General features: G+C 43.5%; 1 protein-coding gene across 2 annotated transcripts in view; it reads left to right on the top strand.

The window, feature by feature from the left end:
- Window positions 1-19,674, top strand: part of LOC140197774 (ADAMTS-like protein 1) — a 568,572-nt gene that overhangs the window by 343,122 nt on the left and 205,776 nt on the right. For both annotated transcript variants that reach the window (XM_072258217.1, XM_072258218.1), the window contains one exon: window positions 9,617-9,662. In XM_072258217.1, the coding sequence (XP_072114318.1) occupies window positions 9,617-9,662 (46 nt within the window). The remainder of the gene's footprint in view (window positions 1-9,616; window positions 9,663-19,674) is intronic.

The raw sequence follows: 19,674 nt of genomic DNA, 5'->3' as shown, positions 1-19,674 counted from the left end.
GATTTAAACTGTTTCTAACAATTAGGGGGATTTGCACAAAAATACAGAGCTGATACCCATCTAATTATCAAAAGGAAAACAGTGCTGGCAAAATCTTGCTGCCGTATACAGTTGGAGGTCAAGTAGCCAATATTGATGTAGTTTTGTTCACAGTACACTGTACATGCTTAACTGTGACTGCATAAATATGACTTACCAGAAGCTAACTACATGTAAGATATATCGTATTTTATAAAAATAAAAATCTGGGCAATGATTTTTCCTGCCAATTTTCTTTTTTTTTGGTAGCAGTGTTTTCACATAATCTATTTTTCCTTTTTTTTTTGGAGATTACTTCAAACCATGCAGGTTTGGAGTGTGATATTATCCATTCTGGGGTGGCCTTCTAGGAAATAGTTAAAGCTGTGCAAAATACATTTATTTTGTCTGTTGGTGCTTCAGTTGGGAGAAGGATCATCCTATACAAAGTGGACAGGACACTCAGAAGGATTTTATTGTTGACTGAATTTTGTGGTGAAGTAAGAGAGAAGGTATATTAAGGCAAACACGAGGAAATCTGCAGATGCTGGAATTTCAAACAACACACATAAAAGTTGCTGGTGAACGCAGCAGGCCAGGCAGCATCTCTAGGAAGAGGTACAGTCGACGTTTTGGGCCGAGACCCTTTGTCAGGACTAACTGAAAGTAGAGCTAGTAAGAGATTTGAAAGTGGGAGGGGGAGGGGGAGATCCAAAATGATAGGTGAAGACAGGAGGGGGAGGGATGGAGCCAAGAGCTGGACAGGTGATTGACAAAAGGGATATGAGAGGATCATGGGACAGGAGGCCTAGGGAGAAAGTAAAGGGGAAGGGGGGGGAAAGCCCAGAGGATGGGCAAGGGGACAGAAGGAGAAAAAGGAGAAAGAGAAAAAGAATGTGTGTATATAAATAAATAAATACTGGATGGGTTATGAGGGGGAGGTAGGGCATTAGCGGAAGTTTGAGAAGTCAATGTTATATTCCTTATATGCTGTCTGGGTAGTCACACTCAGGTTGGAGGAACAACACCTTATATTCTGTCTGGGTAGCCTCCAAACTGATGGCATGAACATTGACTTCTTAAACTTCTGCTAATGCCCCACCTGCCCCTAGTAGCCCATCTGGTATTTATTTATTTATATACACACATTCTTTTTCTCTCTCTCCTTTTTCTCCCTCTGTCCCTCTCACTATACCCCTTGCCCATCCTCTGGGCTTCCCTCCTCTCCCCCCTTTCTTTCTCCCTAGGCCTCCTGTCCCATGATCCTCTCATACCCCTTTTGCCAATCACCTGTCCAGCTCTTAGCTCCATCCCTCCCCCTCCTGTCTTCTCCTATCATTTTGGATCTCCCCCTCCCCCTCCCACTTTCAAATCTCTTACTAGCTCATCTTTCAGTTAGTCCTGACGAAGGGTCTCGGCCCGAAACGTCGACTGTACCTCTTCCTAGGTATATTAAGGCACTGAGTTGGATGTTGTCTCTGAATAGTCAAATGCTGCCACATAGTTTGAATTATTAACATATGTGATATAGGTATGGAGATAGTTAAAGAACAAAATTAGCTCAAGTGTAGTAGACAGAAAGTAATAATGAAAACTTGTTTTAATGATTGTTAAGGTATATATGCACTTTTTGAGAAGCAATCTGGATTATCAAAATGCTCTTGTTTTCAGGGGCTGGAGAACATATGATGAGGCCTCCTATGTATGGGTTCTTTGAAGAAAATCTACCTGCTGTGGATAAAGGGGAAGTGGTGAATGTACTGTACTTAGATTTCCAGCAGACAATTAGTAAGATTATTGCAGAAAATAAAAGTTCATGGTATAGGAGTAAGATATTGGTGTGGATAGAAAGCAGGCTGGCCGAGAGGAAACAGAGAATAGGCATAAATGAGCAAAATGTGTTTTCCGGCCGATTGAGCAATCTAGCGCTTTTCTCTCTCCAAGGGAGTTTGGTGAACTTTTGAGTGAAGTGTGTGACCTCGAGGCAAAGTAGCCTGAAAAGTCCACAATCAGCTCCATTTCTTACCGACCATGCCATTCGAGTGTTGAGAAAGATTGAAATCAAGGAGGGCGGGAAGCAGAAGGCGAGAGGGTGTTCTGCTCCATCTGCCTGCAGAAGACTGGTCTCTCTCTCATTCTTGCTCTCTGCTCCCAGAGGAAGGTGCCTTGTGTACGGTTTGAGAATTGGACTCTGTGGTTCACATTATGGTGTGTTTCTGTTTTCTGCTCACTCCTTTTCTGTTGCAATTCTGTGTGGTTTTGATCAAGACGGACTGGTGGTGTGGGCTGCAGTAAGCAAACAACGCAACGCTGGATTGAACTGAACTGAGCCGAACTGAATAGTTCTGGATTGTTTCAATGACTTGTGGTTTTTGTTTTATGTTCTGTGCTGTTCACTCACTTTTTGTGCCGTTTGCATGATTTGTTCTTTGTGCATTGGGGGTTTTAATGTTTTTTCTTTTAACAGATGATATGGTTTTGTTTGTTTTCTCTGTGGGAAGACAAACCTCAGGGTTGTATACTACATACATTGATAATAAATTTACTTTGGATCTGGTTTGCAGGGTAATAAAATGAATAGGGAGCAATGCTCATTTTTCAAGTTTTTATCATTTATATAAATGATTTGGATGAAGGTACAGGCACAAAGATAGATAGAAAATCAGTAAGTTATGACTGGAGAACAACTTATAGCTTGTAATTGGAGGATAGCTAATGTTGTTCTATTGTTCAAGAAAAGCTTACGAATAGGCTGGGAAATTATAAACAATTGAGTCTGAGGTTTGCTTTGGCTAAGTTATTGGAAGGTATTCTAAAGGACAAGTTATATAAGCATTTAGATAGATGAGGGATAGTCAACATGTCTTTGTGCATGGGAAGCCATGTCTAATCAATCTTATAGAACTTTTTGAAGTTTGCCAAGACAGTTGATGAAGGAAAAACAGTGGATGTTGTCTACATGGACTTTAGGAAGGCCTTTGACAAAATTCCACATAGGAGGCTGGTTCGGAAGGTTATGTTGCTTGCGTTCAGAATGACGTTGTCAATTGGATTCGACATTGGCAGAGTGGGAGAAGCAAGAGAGTGGTTGTAGATGCTTATCACCTATCAACAGGAAAGAAATCAATAAGATTGAAAGAGTGCACAGAAAATTTACTCGAGTGTTGTGGGGACTTGAGAATCTGAGTTATAGGGAACAGTTAAATCAGTTAGGACTTTATTCCCTGCGGTACAGGAGAATAAGGGGAAATTTTATAGAGAATTTTGCAAAATATGCAAAATTATGCAAAAATAGAGTAAATGAGTATGGATAGGATGAATACATGCAGGCCTTTACTCCGTCAGGTTGGGTGAGACTAGGACTAGAGGAAATAGGTTTTGGTGAAAAGTGAAATATTTAATGGGAAGCCTATTTGTCAGAGGGTGGTGTGATTATGGCAAGAGCTGCCAGAGGAAGTGGTAGAAGTGGGTTCAGTTTCTACCAATTAAGAGAACTATGGATAGCTACATGGATGGGAATGGCTTGGAGGGAATAATCCAGGTGCAGGTGGATGAAATTAGGCAGAACATTGAGTTGGCACGAACAAAGGGTCAAAGGGCCTGCTTCTGTGCTAAAGCACTACAAAAATGTTTTCTTGGAATACAGGCATGTTAAGGGAATTTGCAAAAACCTGCTAAATCAAGCATAAATAGGAAGACATGGAGTGTCCATCAGCAAGAAAATTTTCAACAAAAAACATAATGAAACATTCCGAGTGATCTGGGAGTCCTCCTGCATAATTTGTGGGAGTAAGAGTGGGCAAATAGCCTCTTTTATGTGCTTTAAGACTTCCTGATGATTACAGTAAGTAATGTCTCTTTCTGGTGTTTACATATTGCCTGCACAGTTAGTATCCACAGTCTGCTGCAGAGTGCCCACACAATTTTGAGTAACTAAGTGGCTCCTGATTTTACCTTGAAAGAATCTTGCTCTAACCATAAAGTCTTACTATTTTCTTCTTGATTCCATCACTAGAGGAAGTGGGTTCTTGTCATTTTTCAAATAATCCAAGTCAAGGAATCTGCCTCTCATGATTTAACCCTTTACAGTCTTAACATCATTACAGGTGACCTGTCTTCTAATTCCGGCATGGAGTTTATTCCTGATTTTGGTATCCAGAATTGACTCCAATTATCCAGGAGTAACACACTCAAGACTAAGTGCCTCTATAGCATTACTTTCACATATGTATATTCCAGCTACTGAGTTAAAGCTTAACAATCTATTAGACTGCTTGATGTTTATTTTGTTGTTTGGTTTATTTTCACAATAAAATTTGGGTTTACTCAATAATCCACAATAAATTCAGCGATACTTCCATGAAACCCTCTGAAAAATGGCAGAAATATTGTTTGCAAAAATTCATATCCTGACTGCTTTTATTGCATCCAATAAAATATATTCTGTGCCATGTATTCTGAATTTTTGGCAGCAATGTATTGAAATCTTTTGAAATTTACTATGCTGAAATTATGCCAGCACTGGCAGGAAAGTAACATGACTGTTTGGAACGTAAGGTTTTAACAATATAGTTGAAATTTAAAGCCTCCTTTGCACATGCCGAAACCAAGCTCCCCTCCCTTCTCTGCTTAAACTGCTGATTTATTTCTTTGTCAGTTAACTCAGTGAGTGTCCCACGTAGTTGTACTCTCAAATTTTGATCATTTCCCTTCCTGTTAAATTCCTGCCTTACTCAACCTCTTAGGTCAGAAAACATATTTGCTGTTCCTATATTCTTCTCTCAGTCCCCAGGAACACTCTCCCTCCTTCCTCCCATCATTGAAATATGCACTTTTGAAAAAGCAACATTCTCTAGAATCTAATAACAGTCAGCTATGACCTCTGGAGCAAGTCCTTAAAGATGGAAAATGTACAATAGAAGCAGATGTTCAACGAGCAGTGCCCAGAGGATGATCCATCTAGGCTTTTTCCTAAGATCTACACTGTCACAGAAGCTAGTGAGAGTGTAGATTTGAGAAGCAAAAGGGATTCCTCAGAGAAATCAGTGGGTTTGAAATGAAGAGAAGGCAGAAAAAGTAGGAGGTGAGAGTAAGTGAATGTTTGCAATTGTAACTTGTGGGATATTGCTTTAAAAATATCAGTTTTAATATGATTTATTGTTTATATGATGCATTGTCTCTTACAGCACTAACATCAACAATTGATTGGACAACTTCATACATTGTTGATTCGGCCAATAATAGTAGTGTCATCAGTAAACTTATGGAGGAGCTGTGCTTTAGCCTCACAGTCATAAAGAAAGTAGAGGGGGGAGATAGGCTTGAGGTGCACCTATGCTGATAAAGATCATGGAGGGAGATGTTGTTGCCAATCCGAATTGACTGGGGTCTGCAACTGAGGAAATTGAGGATCTAGGTGCTCAAGGAGATATTCAGGTCTTAGTCTTGGAGGTTATTGATTAGTTTTGATGAAATTATAGTATTGAATGCTGAGCTTTAGTGTAGTTAACGAAGAGCATCCTGATGTATGCATCTTCATCAGCCAGATGTTCCAGGGTTGAGTGAAGAGCCAATGAAATGGTATCTGCTGTTCACCTGTTACGACAGTAGACAAATTGAAGTGATCCAAGTTGCTTCTCAGGCAGGAGTCGATATGTTTCATCACCAACCTCTCAAAGCAGTTTACCACATTCTTCTTGGGCATGGGTATAATTGAAGCTTGCTTGAAGCAGGGGGTACCTCGGACTGTTGAAGCAAGAAGTTAAAGATGTGAATGAACACTTCAGCCAATTGATTAGCACAGGTACTCAGCACTTGGCCAGGTGGCCCTTCTGGGCCAGGTGCTTTCTGTGGGTTCATGCTCCTGAAGAACCACTACTGTCAGCTACAGAAACAGAATTTACAGGGTCATCAGGGGCTGTGGGGGTTTGTGAAAGTGCCTCCATGTTCTGTTGTTTGAAGCGAGTATAAAAGGCATTGAACACATCTAGGAGCAAAACCTTGTTGTTGCCTATGTCACTTGGTTTCACTTTGTAAGAGTGATAGCGTTCAAACCCTGCCACAGCTGTCAAGCATACTTCTGTGATTCCAGTTTGGTCCCGATTTGCCACTTCGCATGCGAGGTGGATTTCTGGAGTTTGTACCTGGATCTCTTGTATTTTCTTTGAATGCCACTTCAGCTGATTACAGATCTCTTGGTTCATCCAGGGCTCCTGACAGCGGAAGACTCTGAATGATTTTGTGGGGACACACTCAACCATGATTGACTTTATAAAGTCTGTGAGAATCATGGCGTATTTGTTCAGATCTGCTGATGGGTCCCTGAGCATGACTAGGTCCCCTAACTCAAAGCAGTTCCATAGCTGCTCCTTTGCCTCCCATGGCCCACCTCTTCATTGACCTTACTTCTGGAACCTTGCTCTTTAACCTCTGCCTGTATGCTGGTAGAAGGAGGACAGCCAAATGATCAGATATCCTAAAATGCGGTCTAGAGTTGGAACGATAGACATGTCTTGTGGTGGAATAGCAGTGATTGAGTGTGTTGGGATCCCTGGTGCTACAGGTGATGTGTTGATGATAATTGGGCAGAGATTTCTTCAAACAACTTGGTTGAGGTCCCCAGCAATGATTTGAAAGGTAATGGGTAGGCTGCTTTTTGTTTGCTGATCGTGGCTTAACATCTTTCTTTGGTGGTATGTAGACTGCAGTCAGGATCATGGAGTAGAACTCTTCTGGTGAGTAGATCAGCTACCACTTCGTCGTTTGATGCTCCAGGTTAGGGGAACCAGAGTGTGACAAGGCCACCATGTCTGAGCACCATGAAGAATTAAGCATGAAAGACAGAACCCCACCTTTTGCCCTCTTCAAATCAGCAGTCCGATCCATCCAGTGTATTGAGAAACCCTAGGGTCTGACTGATATATCCAGCATATCTGAGGTGACCATGTCTCCATGAAATAGATTATACAGCAAATCCTCATTTCCTTCCGTTACAGCAATCTGACTTTAGGTTCCTTATCTTATTTTCCAGAAACTGTACATTTGCTCTCAAAGTACTGAGTAGAGGAAGCTTAAACCACACTGTATTAGTTTGGCTTGGACTTCTCCCCTCCTCTCTCTCTTTTGGCCATGGTGTTATAACTTTGTCCATTTAGAGGTGCTGTACCTATATTCCTGAGAGTTGAGTTTGCTGAGTCCTTCAGGATATTGTAAATTCACTACTTCTTTAAAATGGTTTAAGAGCACTTTGCTTACTGCAGTGAAAGTAGTTCAGAATAGGTATATCTGGAAGTTTTGTCAGCAGCCCACAAACGTCACCGTGTATCGCCAGCTCCAACCTGCAATATTTTACTTGACAGTAACAGTATAACGTAAATTACATGAATCAGATGGTAATCATTTATTTATTATAGCTCTGTGGTGAATAGATTATTCATAGATAGATTGTGTGGCTTCACACAGAAAGTGTTGGAAAAAGAAAATGTCCAGACTACCAAGATATACCAAGGCAAGCAATATCGGAGAAATGCTGTCTACTCTTGCAGTTTTGAGGAATGGTGACTTCACTGTTGTAATGTAGCATCCAATTTTGTTCTCTCCCACTCCACAAAGTGTTGTGTTCTCTTTTTTTCACCTTGGCTGAAGATACAATGTGGAAACTGTGTTCATGTCTATCCCAATGAATCAGTGTGATGGCCAGTCACAAACCAGTATGTTAATTCCTAAAGGATGAATTTCAAAAGTTCCAATGGTTTCCATGAAAATTGGGCTGGAATTAATGGAAGCTTGTCATTACTACTTGTATACTGTATTTGCAACTTTTTTTATGTTAAGAGAATGAATTTGACCCAAACTTCAAATGTTTTTGCATAATACTAGACACTTTCCTTCATACAGTGGAGGTCTGGTCTGGGATACAGCTGCATGCTTCCAATACTCTGCAAAAGCTACCTGATACCACTACACATTGCTTTAATTCTGTTAACCATTTTTGCACTATATTCACTGTCTTCCTCCAGATCCCAATCTCTTTAATCTTTGATAACTTCCTGCATACTTATGAAAGGCCTTGCTAATGTCCACATAATGTACATGTATTTGCATACACTTCCCACTTTGTACCCAATCAATTCAGAATATATGGAGAAACAGAGAGAACTGGGGAATTTTCTGTGAGTATATGCAACTTGTTTATTTGACTATTGAATGACACTCTGGACGTAAGTATGCACTATGAATACATGTTAGTATTCTGTACATGTCATTTCATGGCTGAGGCAAGTACAAATGTATCACTTAAGACACACTTGAATAGGTACACAGAAGGTAGGACTGGAGGGGAGATCGGTGGGGAGGGATGAATGGGGAGATGAATCACAGATGGAGCAATCCCTGTGGAAAGCAGAGAGTTGGGGGGGAGGGGGGATGGAGAGGTAACGGTGTGTTTAGTGGTTGGTTTCCGTAGAAGATGGTGGAAGTTCCAGAGAATGATGTGCTGGATGCAGAGGCTCGTGGGGTGGTAGATGAGAACAAGAGGAACTCTATCCATGTTAAGGCAGCGGGAAGATGGGATGGCACGGATGGCTGGGAAATGGAGGAGATGCGGATGAGAGCATCATCAATGATGGAGGAAGGGAAGTCCCATTCTCTGCAGGAGGACATCTCTGATGCCCTGGAAAGGAAAGCCTCATCCTGGGAAAAGATGAGATGGAGTTGAAGGAAATGGAAAATGGAAATGGTTGGGAAGAGGTAATCCCTGCTCTACTACAATATCCAACATGTTCTATATTTATCAATTTGAGTTATCAATCTGCTTCTCACAATCATCTAAGTGCACTCTTTGGAAAGGTCTTTATTGCCTTCTCCATCTCTATTTGTGATCCCTTCAGTGGTTCATCTCACTGATCGTAATAGATGGTACTCTTCTCCTAGCTTCTTGAGATATTTGTCTAATTCATCAAATGAATCAAAATTCTTACCTACTGTCTCTCTGCTTACGATGCATAAATATTTGTGTAGCTTTTCTAAAATCTGTTCTTTAGCAAACTTAATTAAGTCAACTTTGTGTCCATACATAGCATAACCTTAGTCCATAAAACAATTCATCAGCTATGAGAATGGTCTTCATTAGATGTTTGTCATGATTAGTCCAATGTTTTAAAGCTTTCTTGTGCATTCATATCTTTTTGTGTCTATTTGCTTCATTGTGTTGAGGAATATTGAAGAATTCAGTCTGGTTCAAGGTACAAATGCAAATGCAGTTTACATTATATGTTGTTAACAATGTTTAGAGCTTCACAGGAAGATCTTAAGCCTGAATTAACTGACTTTAATCACACTAATACAGTCAGTTTTTTTTTGCATTTTGCTTATTCTCCATTAGTAACAGTGATGAAAAACTCAAATGAGCCTCATGGCTGGGTAACACACTTACTGTTGTGAAAAGCAGAAGGGAATAAATTAAATAATTTACTGGAATATCTTCTTGAAATTGGTACAATGACTTCTGTTTAGTGTTGCACAGCAAACATTGTGATGGACCACAGAATTGTTTTTTATTCTATCATACTTATTCATTATATTTTTCTTGTTTCTGTAGAAACTGTGAAGGGCAGAATATCCGGTACAGAACATGCAGCAATGTGGTAAGTCTTACTCCTTTGAATTTGTCCCCTGTAAACTGGACCCAAGTAAGAAGTATTGTATGTGGTCATCCTTTCAGTGCTTCAGATGATCTGTAACTGGGACTAGGATGGGGAGAAGCAATTCTTTCTGTTCCATCTGACTGCAATGGAAATAAGTGCGCCAGTGTTGATTGTCAGCAAGGAGGAAATGTTCCAGGCCATGCTCTCTTCTCACTGCTGGCATCAGGAAGAAGATACAGAGCCTCAGGACCCACACCACCAGGTTCAGGAACAGTTATTACCCCTCAACAATCAGGCTCTTGAACAGAGGGGATAACTTCACTCAACTTCACTTGCCCCATCACCTATGGACTCACTTTCAAGGATTCTCTTACCTCATTTTCTCAATATTTATTTCTTATCTATTTAATAATAATAATTATTATTATTTTGTTATACCTCTCTTTCTTTTTGTATTTGCACAGTATTTTTACACATTGGTTGTTGTCCATCCAGTTCAGTGTGATCTTTCATTGATTCTATTGTGTTTCTTGTATTTACTGTGATTGCCTGCAAAAAAGTGAGCCTCGTGGTTATATACGGTTACATATGTGTACTTTGATAATAAATTCACTTTGAACTTTGAAGTTAAAGATCCAATTGCAGAGGTTCAGGTTTTGGAATTTGTTGACTAGTACTGAGGGTATGATTGAGTTGAATGTGGAGCTGTAATCAATAAACGGCAGCATGACTTATGTGTTACTATTGTCCAGATGATCCAAGGCCATGTGGAGAGCCAATGAGATTGCATCTGCTGTAGACCTAATGTGGTGATAAACAAATTGCAGTGGGTCCAGGTACTTGTGTTGGGCACGTGGCCAAGTGGTTAAGGTGTGGTGCCCCATATGGACTTCCAATCTGTGCCTTGTAAGGCATGAAAATGCCCGACACAGACCTCTCATGGTCTGAGTCGACGTTCACTCCCTCCCAGGTACTTGCTTAGGCTGGAGTTGATTCTATCCATGACCAACCTCTCAAAGTACTTCATTACAATAGATATGAATGCCACTAGGTAATAGTCATTTAGGCAGCTCATCCTGTTTTTCTTGGGCACAGCTATGATTAATGTTCTTTTTGAATCAGATGGGAACCTCTGATTACAGTAATGAGTGCTTGAAGATATCCTTAAACACTCCCAACAGTTGGTTGGCACAGATTTTCAGAGCTGTATCACGTACGACATCAGGGTTGCGCGGGTTCACCCTCATGAAAGATGTTCTGTCATGGCTTCCAAGGCAGAGATCACGGATCAGCAGATGCAGCAGGGATTCGCACAGATGTAGTTTCATTCTCACTTTCAAAGTGTGCATAAAACAGACTGAGCTCATCCAGGAGTGAAGCATCACAGCCACTCATGATGTTAGGTTTTGCTTTGTAGGAAGTAATGGGCTGCACACCCTACTAGTACTGTCATGCCTCTGATTCCACCTCAAACCTCAATCATAACTCTTTTTTTCGCTCTTAAAATAACACTTTTGGGGGACAAAGTACCTATACTCCTAATCCCCTCTATTTCACAACAATTCAAAAGCCCCATTATGAAATTCTTGCCCTCCTTTATCTTTCCAACTTCATTTGCCATTCGTCAGCCCACTTTTCCAGCTGATCAATATTCCTCTGTAATTCCCTAGAAATATCCCCACCGTGACATCACCTGCAAACTTACTAGAGCCCTAGAGCCAAAAAGCCTAAAGTCATCAAACAATACAACACAAAAAAGGACCTTCATGCCCAACTCAATAATGCTGACCAAAATGCCCATTGTCCCATCTGCCCCCTATCTTGCCAAACCTTTCCTATCCATGTACCAGTCCAAGTGAATGTTGTTACTGTACCTGTTTTAACTACTTCCCCTGTCAGCTCGTTCCATATACTTTGTGAAGTTATGCAGAATGGAATCACTGAGTCAACATCAATGTCAACTAACCATTTACACTAATCCTACATTAATCCCATTTAAAAAAAATTCTCCCCATATTTTCTCATATCAACTTGACCCACATTCGATAACACACCAACATACTAAGCACAATTTACAATGACCAACATTCATGTCTTTGGGTTGTGAGGAGAAACGAATTCACCTGAGGAAGCCCATGTGGCACATAACATTGTTTGAGATATTGCTTGCTGATTGACCCAGAATGCCGGAGAGATCCTGAGCTATTCTTGGATTGATCAGAACTTGGTCTACACCATTAGAGTTGAAGTTCTTTTGAAATTCACTAGGCCTGCTTCCCTTTTTCCATTTTGGATTGAAGTAAGCCTGCTGTGGGAAAAGTAAGATAAAGTCATTAAGAATGATGAGAGTGATTTACAGTTTAACTGTCACAGAGGCTGGAAAGTTGAGAAATAGAGCCTTCCCTTTCATTGACACTTATTACTGCTAAGTAAATAGACATCTCTGGAACTATATCTCTCTACTTCACTCAAAGTGCTTTGCTAGAGAGATCACCTAGGCATACCTGGGAATGCTTATTGCAGTCTTGACCATAAACTTTTGCCTTCCCCCTACAGCTGAGAACAACTTCATCCTCACCTGCGTGAAGCCTTGTGCAATCTGCATCCTTCGCGATACAAGTGTTGCATGTTTAAACAAACTAGCTTGATGGTGACGTATGCAAAGTTTGCTGCCCTAGGAAAGCACACATTGTGATTGGATGTGGCCAGATCAGGTGAATGAGTGCATGGTCATAGGCATTTTCACTTCCACAAAGGCTCTGACACACTTCCTGAGCAAAAGCCCGTGGAAGTATTCCCCTCATGGTTCTTATGATGATGTTCTTTTGGTGTGTCCTTGTATAAGGAAGTAAAATTTCTGAACAGTATTACAAATATCAAATATGTGAACACCATTGTTACATTCTGGGAATTGAAGCCCTGCTAATTTATTGTGAAATTGTGAGTCATGTGGGTAGAGTACAAAATATTCACCACCAATCACAGACTTCATTTTCCAGAGATTTTAAATAACTAGGTACCAAATTAAAACAACAGGAATTCTGCAGATGCTGGAAATTCAAGCAACACACATCAAAGTTGCTGGTGAACGCAGCAGGCCAGGCAGCATCTCTAGGAAGAGGTGCAGTCGACGTTTCAGGCCGAGACCCTTCGTCAGGACTAACTGAAGGAAGAGTGAGTAAGGGATTTGAAAGTTGGAGGGGGAGGGGGAGATCTGAAATATTAGAAGACAGGATAGGGAGGGATGGAGCCAAGAGCTGGACAGGTGATAGGCAAAAGGGATACGAGAGGATCATGGGACAGGAGGTCCGGGAAGAAAGACAAGGTGGGGGGGGGGGGGACCCAGAGGATGGGCAAGGGGTATATTCAGAGGGACAGAGGGAGAAAAGGAGAGTGAGAGAAAGAATGTGTGCATAAAAATAAGTAACAGATGGGGTACGAGGGGGAGGTGGGGCCTAGCAGAAGTTAGAGAAGTCGATGTTCATGCCATCAGGTTGGAATATAAGGTGTTGTTCCTCCAACCTGAGTGTGGCTTCATCTTTACAGTAGAGGAGGCCGTGGATAGACATGTCAGAATGGGAATGGGATGTGGAATTAAAATGTGTGGCCACTGGGAGATCCTGCTTTCTCTGGCAGACAGAGCGTAGATGTTCAGCGAAGCGGTCTCCCAGTCTGCGTCGGGTCTCGCCAATATATAAAAGGCCACATCGGGAGCACCGGACGCAGTATATCACCCCAGTCGACTCACAGGTGAAGCGTTGCCTCACCTGGAAGGACTGTTTGGGGAACTGAATGGTGGTAAGGGAGGAAGTGTAAGGGCATGTGTAGCACTTGTTCCGCTTACACGGATAAGTGCCAGGAGGGAGATCAGTGGGGAGGGATGGGGAGTACGAATGGACAAGGGAGTTGTGTAGGGAGCGATCCCTGCGGAATGCAGAGAGGGGGGGAGGGAAAGATGTGCTTAGTGGTGGGATCCCATTGGAGGTGGCGGAAGTTACGGAGAATAATATGTTGGACCCGGAGGCTGGTGGGGTGGTAGGTGAGGACCAGGGGAACCCTATTCCTAGTGGGGTGGCGGGAGGATGAAGTGAGAGCAGATGTACGTGAAATGGGGGAGATGCGTTTGAGAGCAGAGTTGATAGTGGAGGAAGGGAAGCCCCTTTCTTTAAAAAAAGAAGACATCTCCCTCGACCTAGAATGAAAAGCCTCATCCTGAGAGCAGATGCGGCGGAGACGGAGGAATTGCGAGAAGGGGATGGCATTTTTGCAAGAGACAGGGTGAGAAGAGGAATAGTCCAGATAGCTGTGAGAGTCAGTAGGCTTATAGTAGACATCAGTGGATAAGCTGTCTCCAGAGACAGAGACAGAAAGATCTAGAAAGGGGAGGGAGGTGTCGGAAATGGACCAGGTAAACTTGAGGGCAGGGTGAAAGTTGGAGGCAAAGTTAATAAAGTCAACGAGTTCTGCATGCATGCAGGAAGCAGCGCCAATGCAGTCGTCGATGTAGCGAAGGAAAAGTGGGGGACAGATACCAGAATAGGCACGGAACATAGATTATTCCACAAACCCAACAAAAAGGCAGGCATAGCTAGGACCCATATGGGTGCCCATAGCTACACCTTTAGTTTGGAGGAAGTGGGAGGATTGTCTCAGCTTGCTCCTGCCCCACCGAACTCAATTCTGCATACCTCGACACTGTTTTATCACCCCTTGTTCAATCCCTTCCGACCTATGTTCGTGACACTTCTCACGCTCTTAAACTTTTCGATGATTTTAAGTTCCCTGGCCCTCACCGCTTTATTTTCACCATGGATGTCCAGTCCTTATATACTTCCATCCCCCATCAGGAAGGTCTCAAAGCTCTACGCTTCTTTTTGGATTCCAGACCTAATCAGTTCCCCTCTACCACCACTCTGCTCTGTCTAGCGGAATTAGTCCTTACTCTTAATAATTTCTCCTTTGGCTCCTCCCACTTCCTCCAAACTAAAGGTGTAGCTATGGGCACCCGTATGGGTCCTAGCTATGCCTGCCTTTTTGTTGGGTTTGTGGAACAATCTATGTTCCGTGCCTATTCTGGTATCTGTCCCCCACTTTTCCTTCGCTACATCGACGACTGCATTGGCGCTGCTTCCTGCACACATGCAGAACTCGTTGACTTTATTAACTTTGCCTCCAACTTTCACCCTGCCCTCAAGTTTACCTGGTCCATTTCCGACACCTCCCTCCCCTTTCTAGATCTTTCTGTCTCTGTCTCTGGAGACAGCTTATCCATTGATGTCTACTATAAGCCTACTGATTCTCACAGCTATCTGGACTATTCCTCTTCTCACCCTGTCTCTTGCAAAAACGCCATCCCCTTCTCGCAATTCCTCTGTCTCTGCCGCATCTGCTCTCAGGATGAGGCTTTTCATTCTAGGACGAGGGAGATGTCTTCATTTTTTAAAGAAAGGGGATTCCCTTCCTCCACTATCAACTCTGCTCTTAAACGCATCTCCCCCATTTCACGTACATCTGCTCTCACTCCATCCTCCCGCCACCCCACTAGGAATAGGGTTCACCTGGTCCTCACCTACCACCCCACCAGCCTCCGGGTCCAACATATTATTCTCTGTAACTTCCACCCCTCCAACGGGATCCCCCCACTAAGCTCATCTTTCCCTCCCCCCCTCTCTCTGCATTCCGCAGGGATTGCTCCCTACACAACTCCCTTGTCCATTCGTCCCCCCATCCCTCCCCACTGATCTCCCTCCTGGCACTTATCTGTGTAAGTGGAACAAGTGTTACACATGCCCTTACACTTCCTCCCTTACCACCATTCAGGGCCCCAAACAGTCCTTCCAGGTGAGGCAACACTTCACCTGTGAGTTGACTGGGGTGATATACTGCGTCCGGTGCTCCTGATGTGGCCTTTTATATATTGGCGAGACCCGACGCAGACTGGGAGACCACTTTGCTGAACATCTACGCTCTGTACGCCAGAGAAAGCAGGATCTCCCAGTGGCCACACATTTTAATTCCACATCCCATTCCCATTCTGACATGTCTATCCACGGCCTCCTCTACTGTAAAGATGAAGCCACACTCAGGTTGGAGGAACACCTTATATTCCAACCTGATGGCATGAACATCGACTTCTCTAACTTCCGTTAGGCCCCACCTCCCCCTCGTACCCCATCTGTTACTTATTTTTATGCACACATTCTTTCTCTCACTCTCCTTTTTCTCCCTCTGTCCCTCTGAATATACCTCTTGCCCATCCTCTGGTCCCCCCCCCCCTTGTCTTTCTTCCCAGACCTCCTGTCCCATGATCCTCTCGTATCCCCTTTTGCCAATCACCTGTCCAGCTCTTGGCTCCATCCCTCCCCCTCCTGTCTTCTCCTATCATTTTGGATCTCCCCCTCCCCCTCCAACTTTCAAATCCCTTACTCACTCTTCCTTCAGTTAGTCCTGACGAAGGGTCTCGGCCTGAAACGTCGACTGCACCTCTTCCTAGAGATGCTGCCTGGCCTGCTGCGTTCACCAGCAACTTTGATGTGAGGTACCAAATTAACTCAGGTTTATGATTAGTAATGGCAAAATGTATATCCATCATCATCAGAGTTTAAATTGTTCAGTGGTCGGATATATTATGACTTCAGTAATAATGCTAACATTTTGAATTGCAAGATATAAGAGGAGCTTCTTAAATTCTGAAAACCTGGCGCCAAAACATGGCAGCCAATTAGTGGGACGGTGCTGAATCATTAGGTGGGCCGCATCAGCTATCCATTCTCCAGAGAGTTAGAGCGTCGAGATTCCAGATGCTGGTGCAATTGGGTGCATGTCGTAATAGGACTTCCTCCCTACAGCCGACACCTGACAGCCCTGGCTTGGAGAGATGGTGATGGTAGTTGTAGATGAGAGCCAGATCCAAGATGTCCTTTTTAGGCACCCAGCACCTATCCTCAGGTCCGAATCCTTCCCAGTCCACGATGTATTGTGGAACACCCTGAACAGTTTGTGAGTCTAAGATTCTTCTTACTGTGAAGACCTGCTCCCCATTGATAAATCTGGGTGGTGGTAGGGCTATTGATGGTGGGGCTAAGGGGCTGGTGCTGGCAGGTTTTAATCTAGAGATGTGGAAAGTGGGATTGATCTTCAGGATCTTGGGGAGCTGCAGGGTGTGAGCCACCAGGTTTTTTAAAACTTTTTTGAGGACTTTGAAGGGGCCAATGAAATTGGGCACCTAGATCAGACCCGGCGAGGCAAATCCTGAGTGGACAGCCAGGCCTGTTACCCAGGCTGCAAAGCGGCTCCCTGTCTTCTCTTTCGGTTAACCTTGGTTTCCACGATATGGGTAGTGGCCAGCAAAATCTCTCTTGCCTTAATCTATTTCTGCTTGCAACTTTGGACAAGATCTCGGCTGCAGGAATCCCCATCTCAGCTTCCTGTTCCAGGAAGAGTGGCAGAGGATAACCAAACTGGCACTCGAACGATGACATCCCGTGCACTGAATACTGTAAGTTGTTGTGGACGACCTCTGCCCACAACAAATGGTTACACCACTCCTCAGGTCTTTCTGAGGCCAGGAATCTTAGCGCTCATTCCAAATCTTGGTTGACCTCCTCCATCTGGCCATTGGACTGCGGGTGAAACCCAGAGGGAAGACTTCATGTTGCCCCAGTCAGCTTACAGAACATCCTCCAGAGGCGTGATGCAAAGTTTAGACCACGATTCGTGACAATGTCCACCAAGAGTTCATGGATCCTGAAGACCTGGTCCAGGACAATCTCGGCTGCCTCTTCCGCAGATGGTAGCTTGTCCAAGGCAATGAGTTTGCAGGCCTTTGAAAAATGATTGACAATTAACATGATAACAGTCTTCCCTTTGGATGGCGGAAGACCCATGACAAAGTCCATGGAGATGTGCACTCATAGTCTGTCCGCTACTGGTAGAGGGTGGTGGATCCCTTGTTCCGGGTGCACACCTCGCATGCCTGCATATATTGTCGAATCTCTTTCACCATTTCGAGCCATAAATACCTTCCCTTGATGAACTCGAGGGTTTTGGCAATGTCTGGGTGAGTGGTTATTCTCGAAGAATGTCCCCATTCCTGAGAATGGACAGCCTGAGACTGGACAGAACCTGGGACAAACACAGGACCATTCTTAGGAGCCTACCCTTGATCCTGGGCCATGCGAACAAAGTTCATGGATTCCTCAATGAATTGGTGCTATTGCTTTGGCTTGGGGCAAAATGGTGGTAGGCTCTTTTGGGTTCGTTGAACAGACGAGACAAGGTGTAGGGTTTCTGGTTGATAGGTCAGGACAAAATTTAAACAGTTAAAGAAAAGAGACCACTAGACATGCTTTGAATTCAGTCTCTTGGCCGCCTTAATGTAAGACAGGTTGTTGTGTTCTACCCAGGAAATAAAAAAGTCCTTGGCCCCCTCAAGCCAGTGACACCATTCCTCTAAGGCCGTCTTAACCATGAGTAACTCTCAAATCCCGATATCATAGTTTCTTTCTGCCGGGATAGCCACCTGGAGGAAAACACACACAGGTGCAATTTACTGTCCAAAGGTGATCGTTGAGACAACACCACACCCACTCTGATATCTGCGGTGTCCACCTCCACAATGAAGAGAAGGACTGGCTTAGGTGAAACCGAAACGGGAGCTGTCGTGAACTGCTGCTTGGCCTCTGTAAAAGCAACCCTAACTTCAGTAGTCCAGACGAAAGGGCCTGTGGTTTTCTTAGTTAGACCTAACAGCAGAGCTGCCACCAAACTGAAGTTAGACCATAAGACCATAAGACAAAGGAGCAGAAGTAGGCCATTCAGCCCATCGAGTCTACTCCGCCATTTTATCATGAGCTGATCCATTCTCCTATTTAGTCCCACTCCCCCGCCTTGTCACCATAACCTTTGATGCCCTGGCTACTCAGATACCTATCACTCTCTGCCTTAAATACACCCAGTGACTTGGCCTCCACTGCTGCCCGTGGCAACAAATTCCATAGATTCACCACCCTCTGATTAAAAAAATTTCTTCGCATTTCTGTTCTGAATAGGCGCCCTTCAATCCTTAAGTCATGCCCTCTCGTTCTAGACTCCCCCATCATGGGAAACAACTTTGCCACATCCACTCTGTCCATGCCTTTTAACGTTCGAAATGTTTCTATGAGATCTCCCCTCATTCTTCTAAACTCCAAGGAATACAGTCCAAGAGCGGACAAACGTTCCTCATATGTTAACCCTCTCATTCCCGGAATCATTCTAGTGAATCTTCTCTGTACCCTCTCCAACGTCAGCACATCCTTTCTTAAATAAGGAGACCAAAACTGCCCACAGTACTCCAAGTGAGGTCTCACCAGCACCTTATAGAGCCTCAACATCACATCCCTGCTCCTGTACTCTGTTCCTCTAGAAATGAATGCCAACATTGCATTCGCCTTCTTCACTACTGACTCAACCTGGAGGTTAACTTTAAGGGTATCCTGTACGAGGACTCCCAAGTCCCATTGCATCTCAGAACTTTGAATTCTTTCCCCATTTAAATAATAGTCTGCCCGTTTATTTTTTCTACCAAAGTACATAACCATACACTTTCCAACATTGTACTTCATTTGCCACTTCTCTGCCCATTCTTCCAATCTATCCAAGTCTCTCTGCAGACTCTCCGTTTCCTCAGCACTACCGACCCCTCCACCTATCTTCATATCGTCAGCAAACTTAGCCACAAAGCCATCTATTCCATAGTCCAAATCGTTGATGTACAATGTAAAAAGAAGTGGCCCCAACACTGATCCCTGTGGAACACCACTGGTAACCGGCAGCCAACCAGAATAGGATCCCTTTATTCCCACTCTCTGTTTCCTGCCAATCAGCCAACGCTCTATCCACGTATGTAACTTTCCCGTAATTCCATGGGCTCTTATCTTGTTAAGTAGCCTCAAGTGTGGCTCCTTGTCAAAGGCCTTCTGAAAATCCAAATATACAACATCCACTGCATCTCCCTTGTCTAGCCTACTGG

This window comes from Mobula birostris, chromosome 5 (genome assembly GCF_030028105.1).
Source record: "Mobula birostris isolate sMobBir1 chromosome 5, sMobBir1.hap1, whole genome shotgun sequence".
Classification (NCBI taxonomy): Eukaryota; Metazoa; Chordata; class Chondrichthyes; order Myliobatiformes; family Myliobatidae; genus Mobula; species Mobula birostris.
Note: the sequence above shows the minus strand (reverse complement) of the source record. Positions and strands in the feature narration are given on the sequence as shown.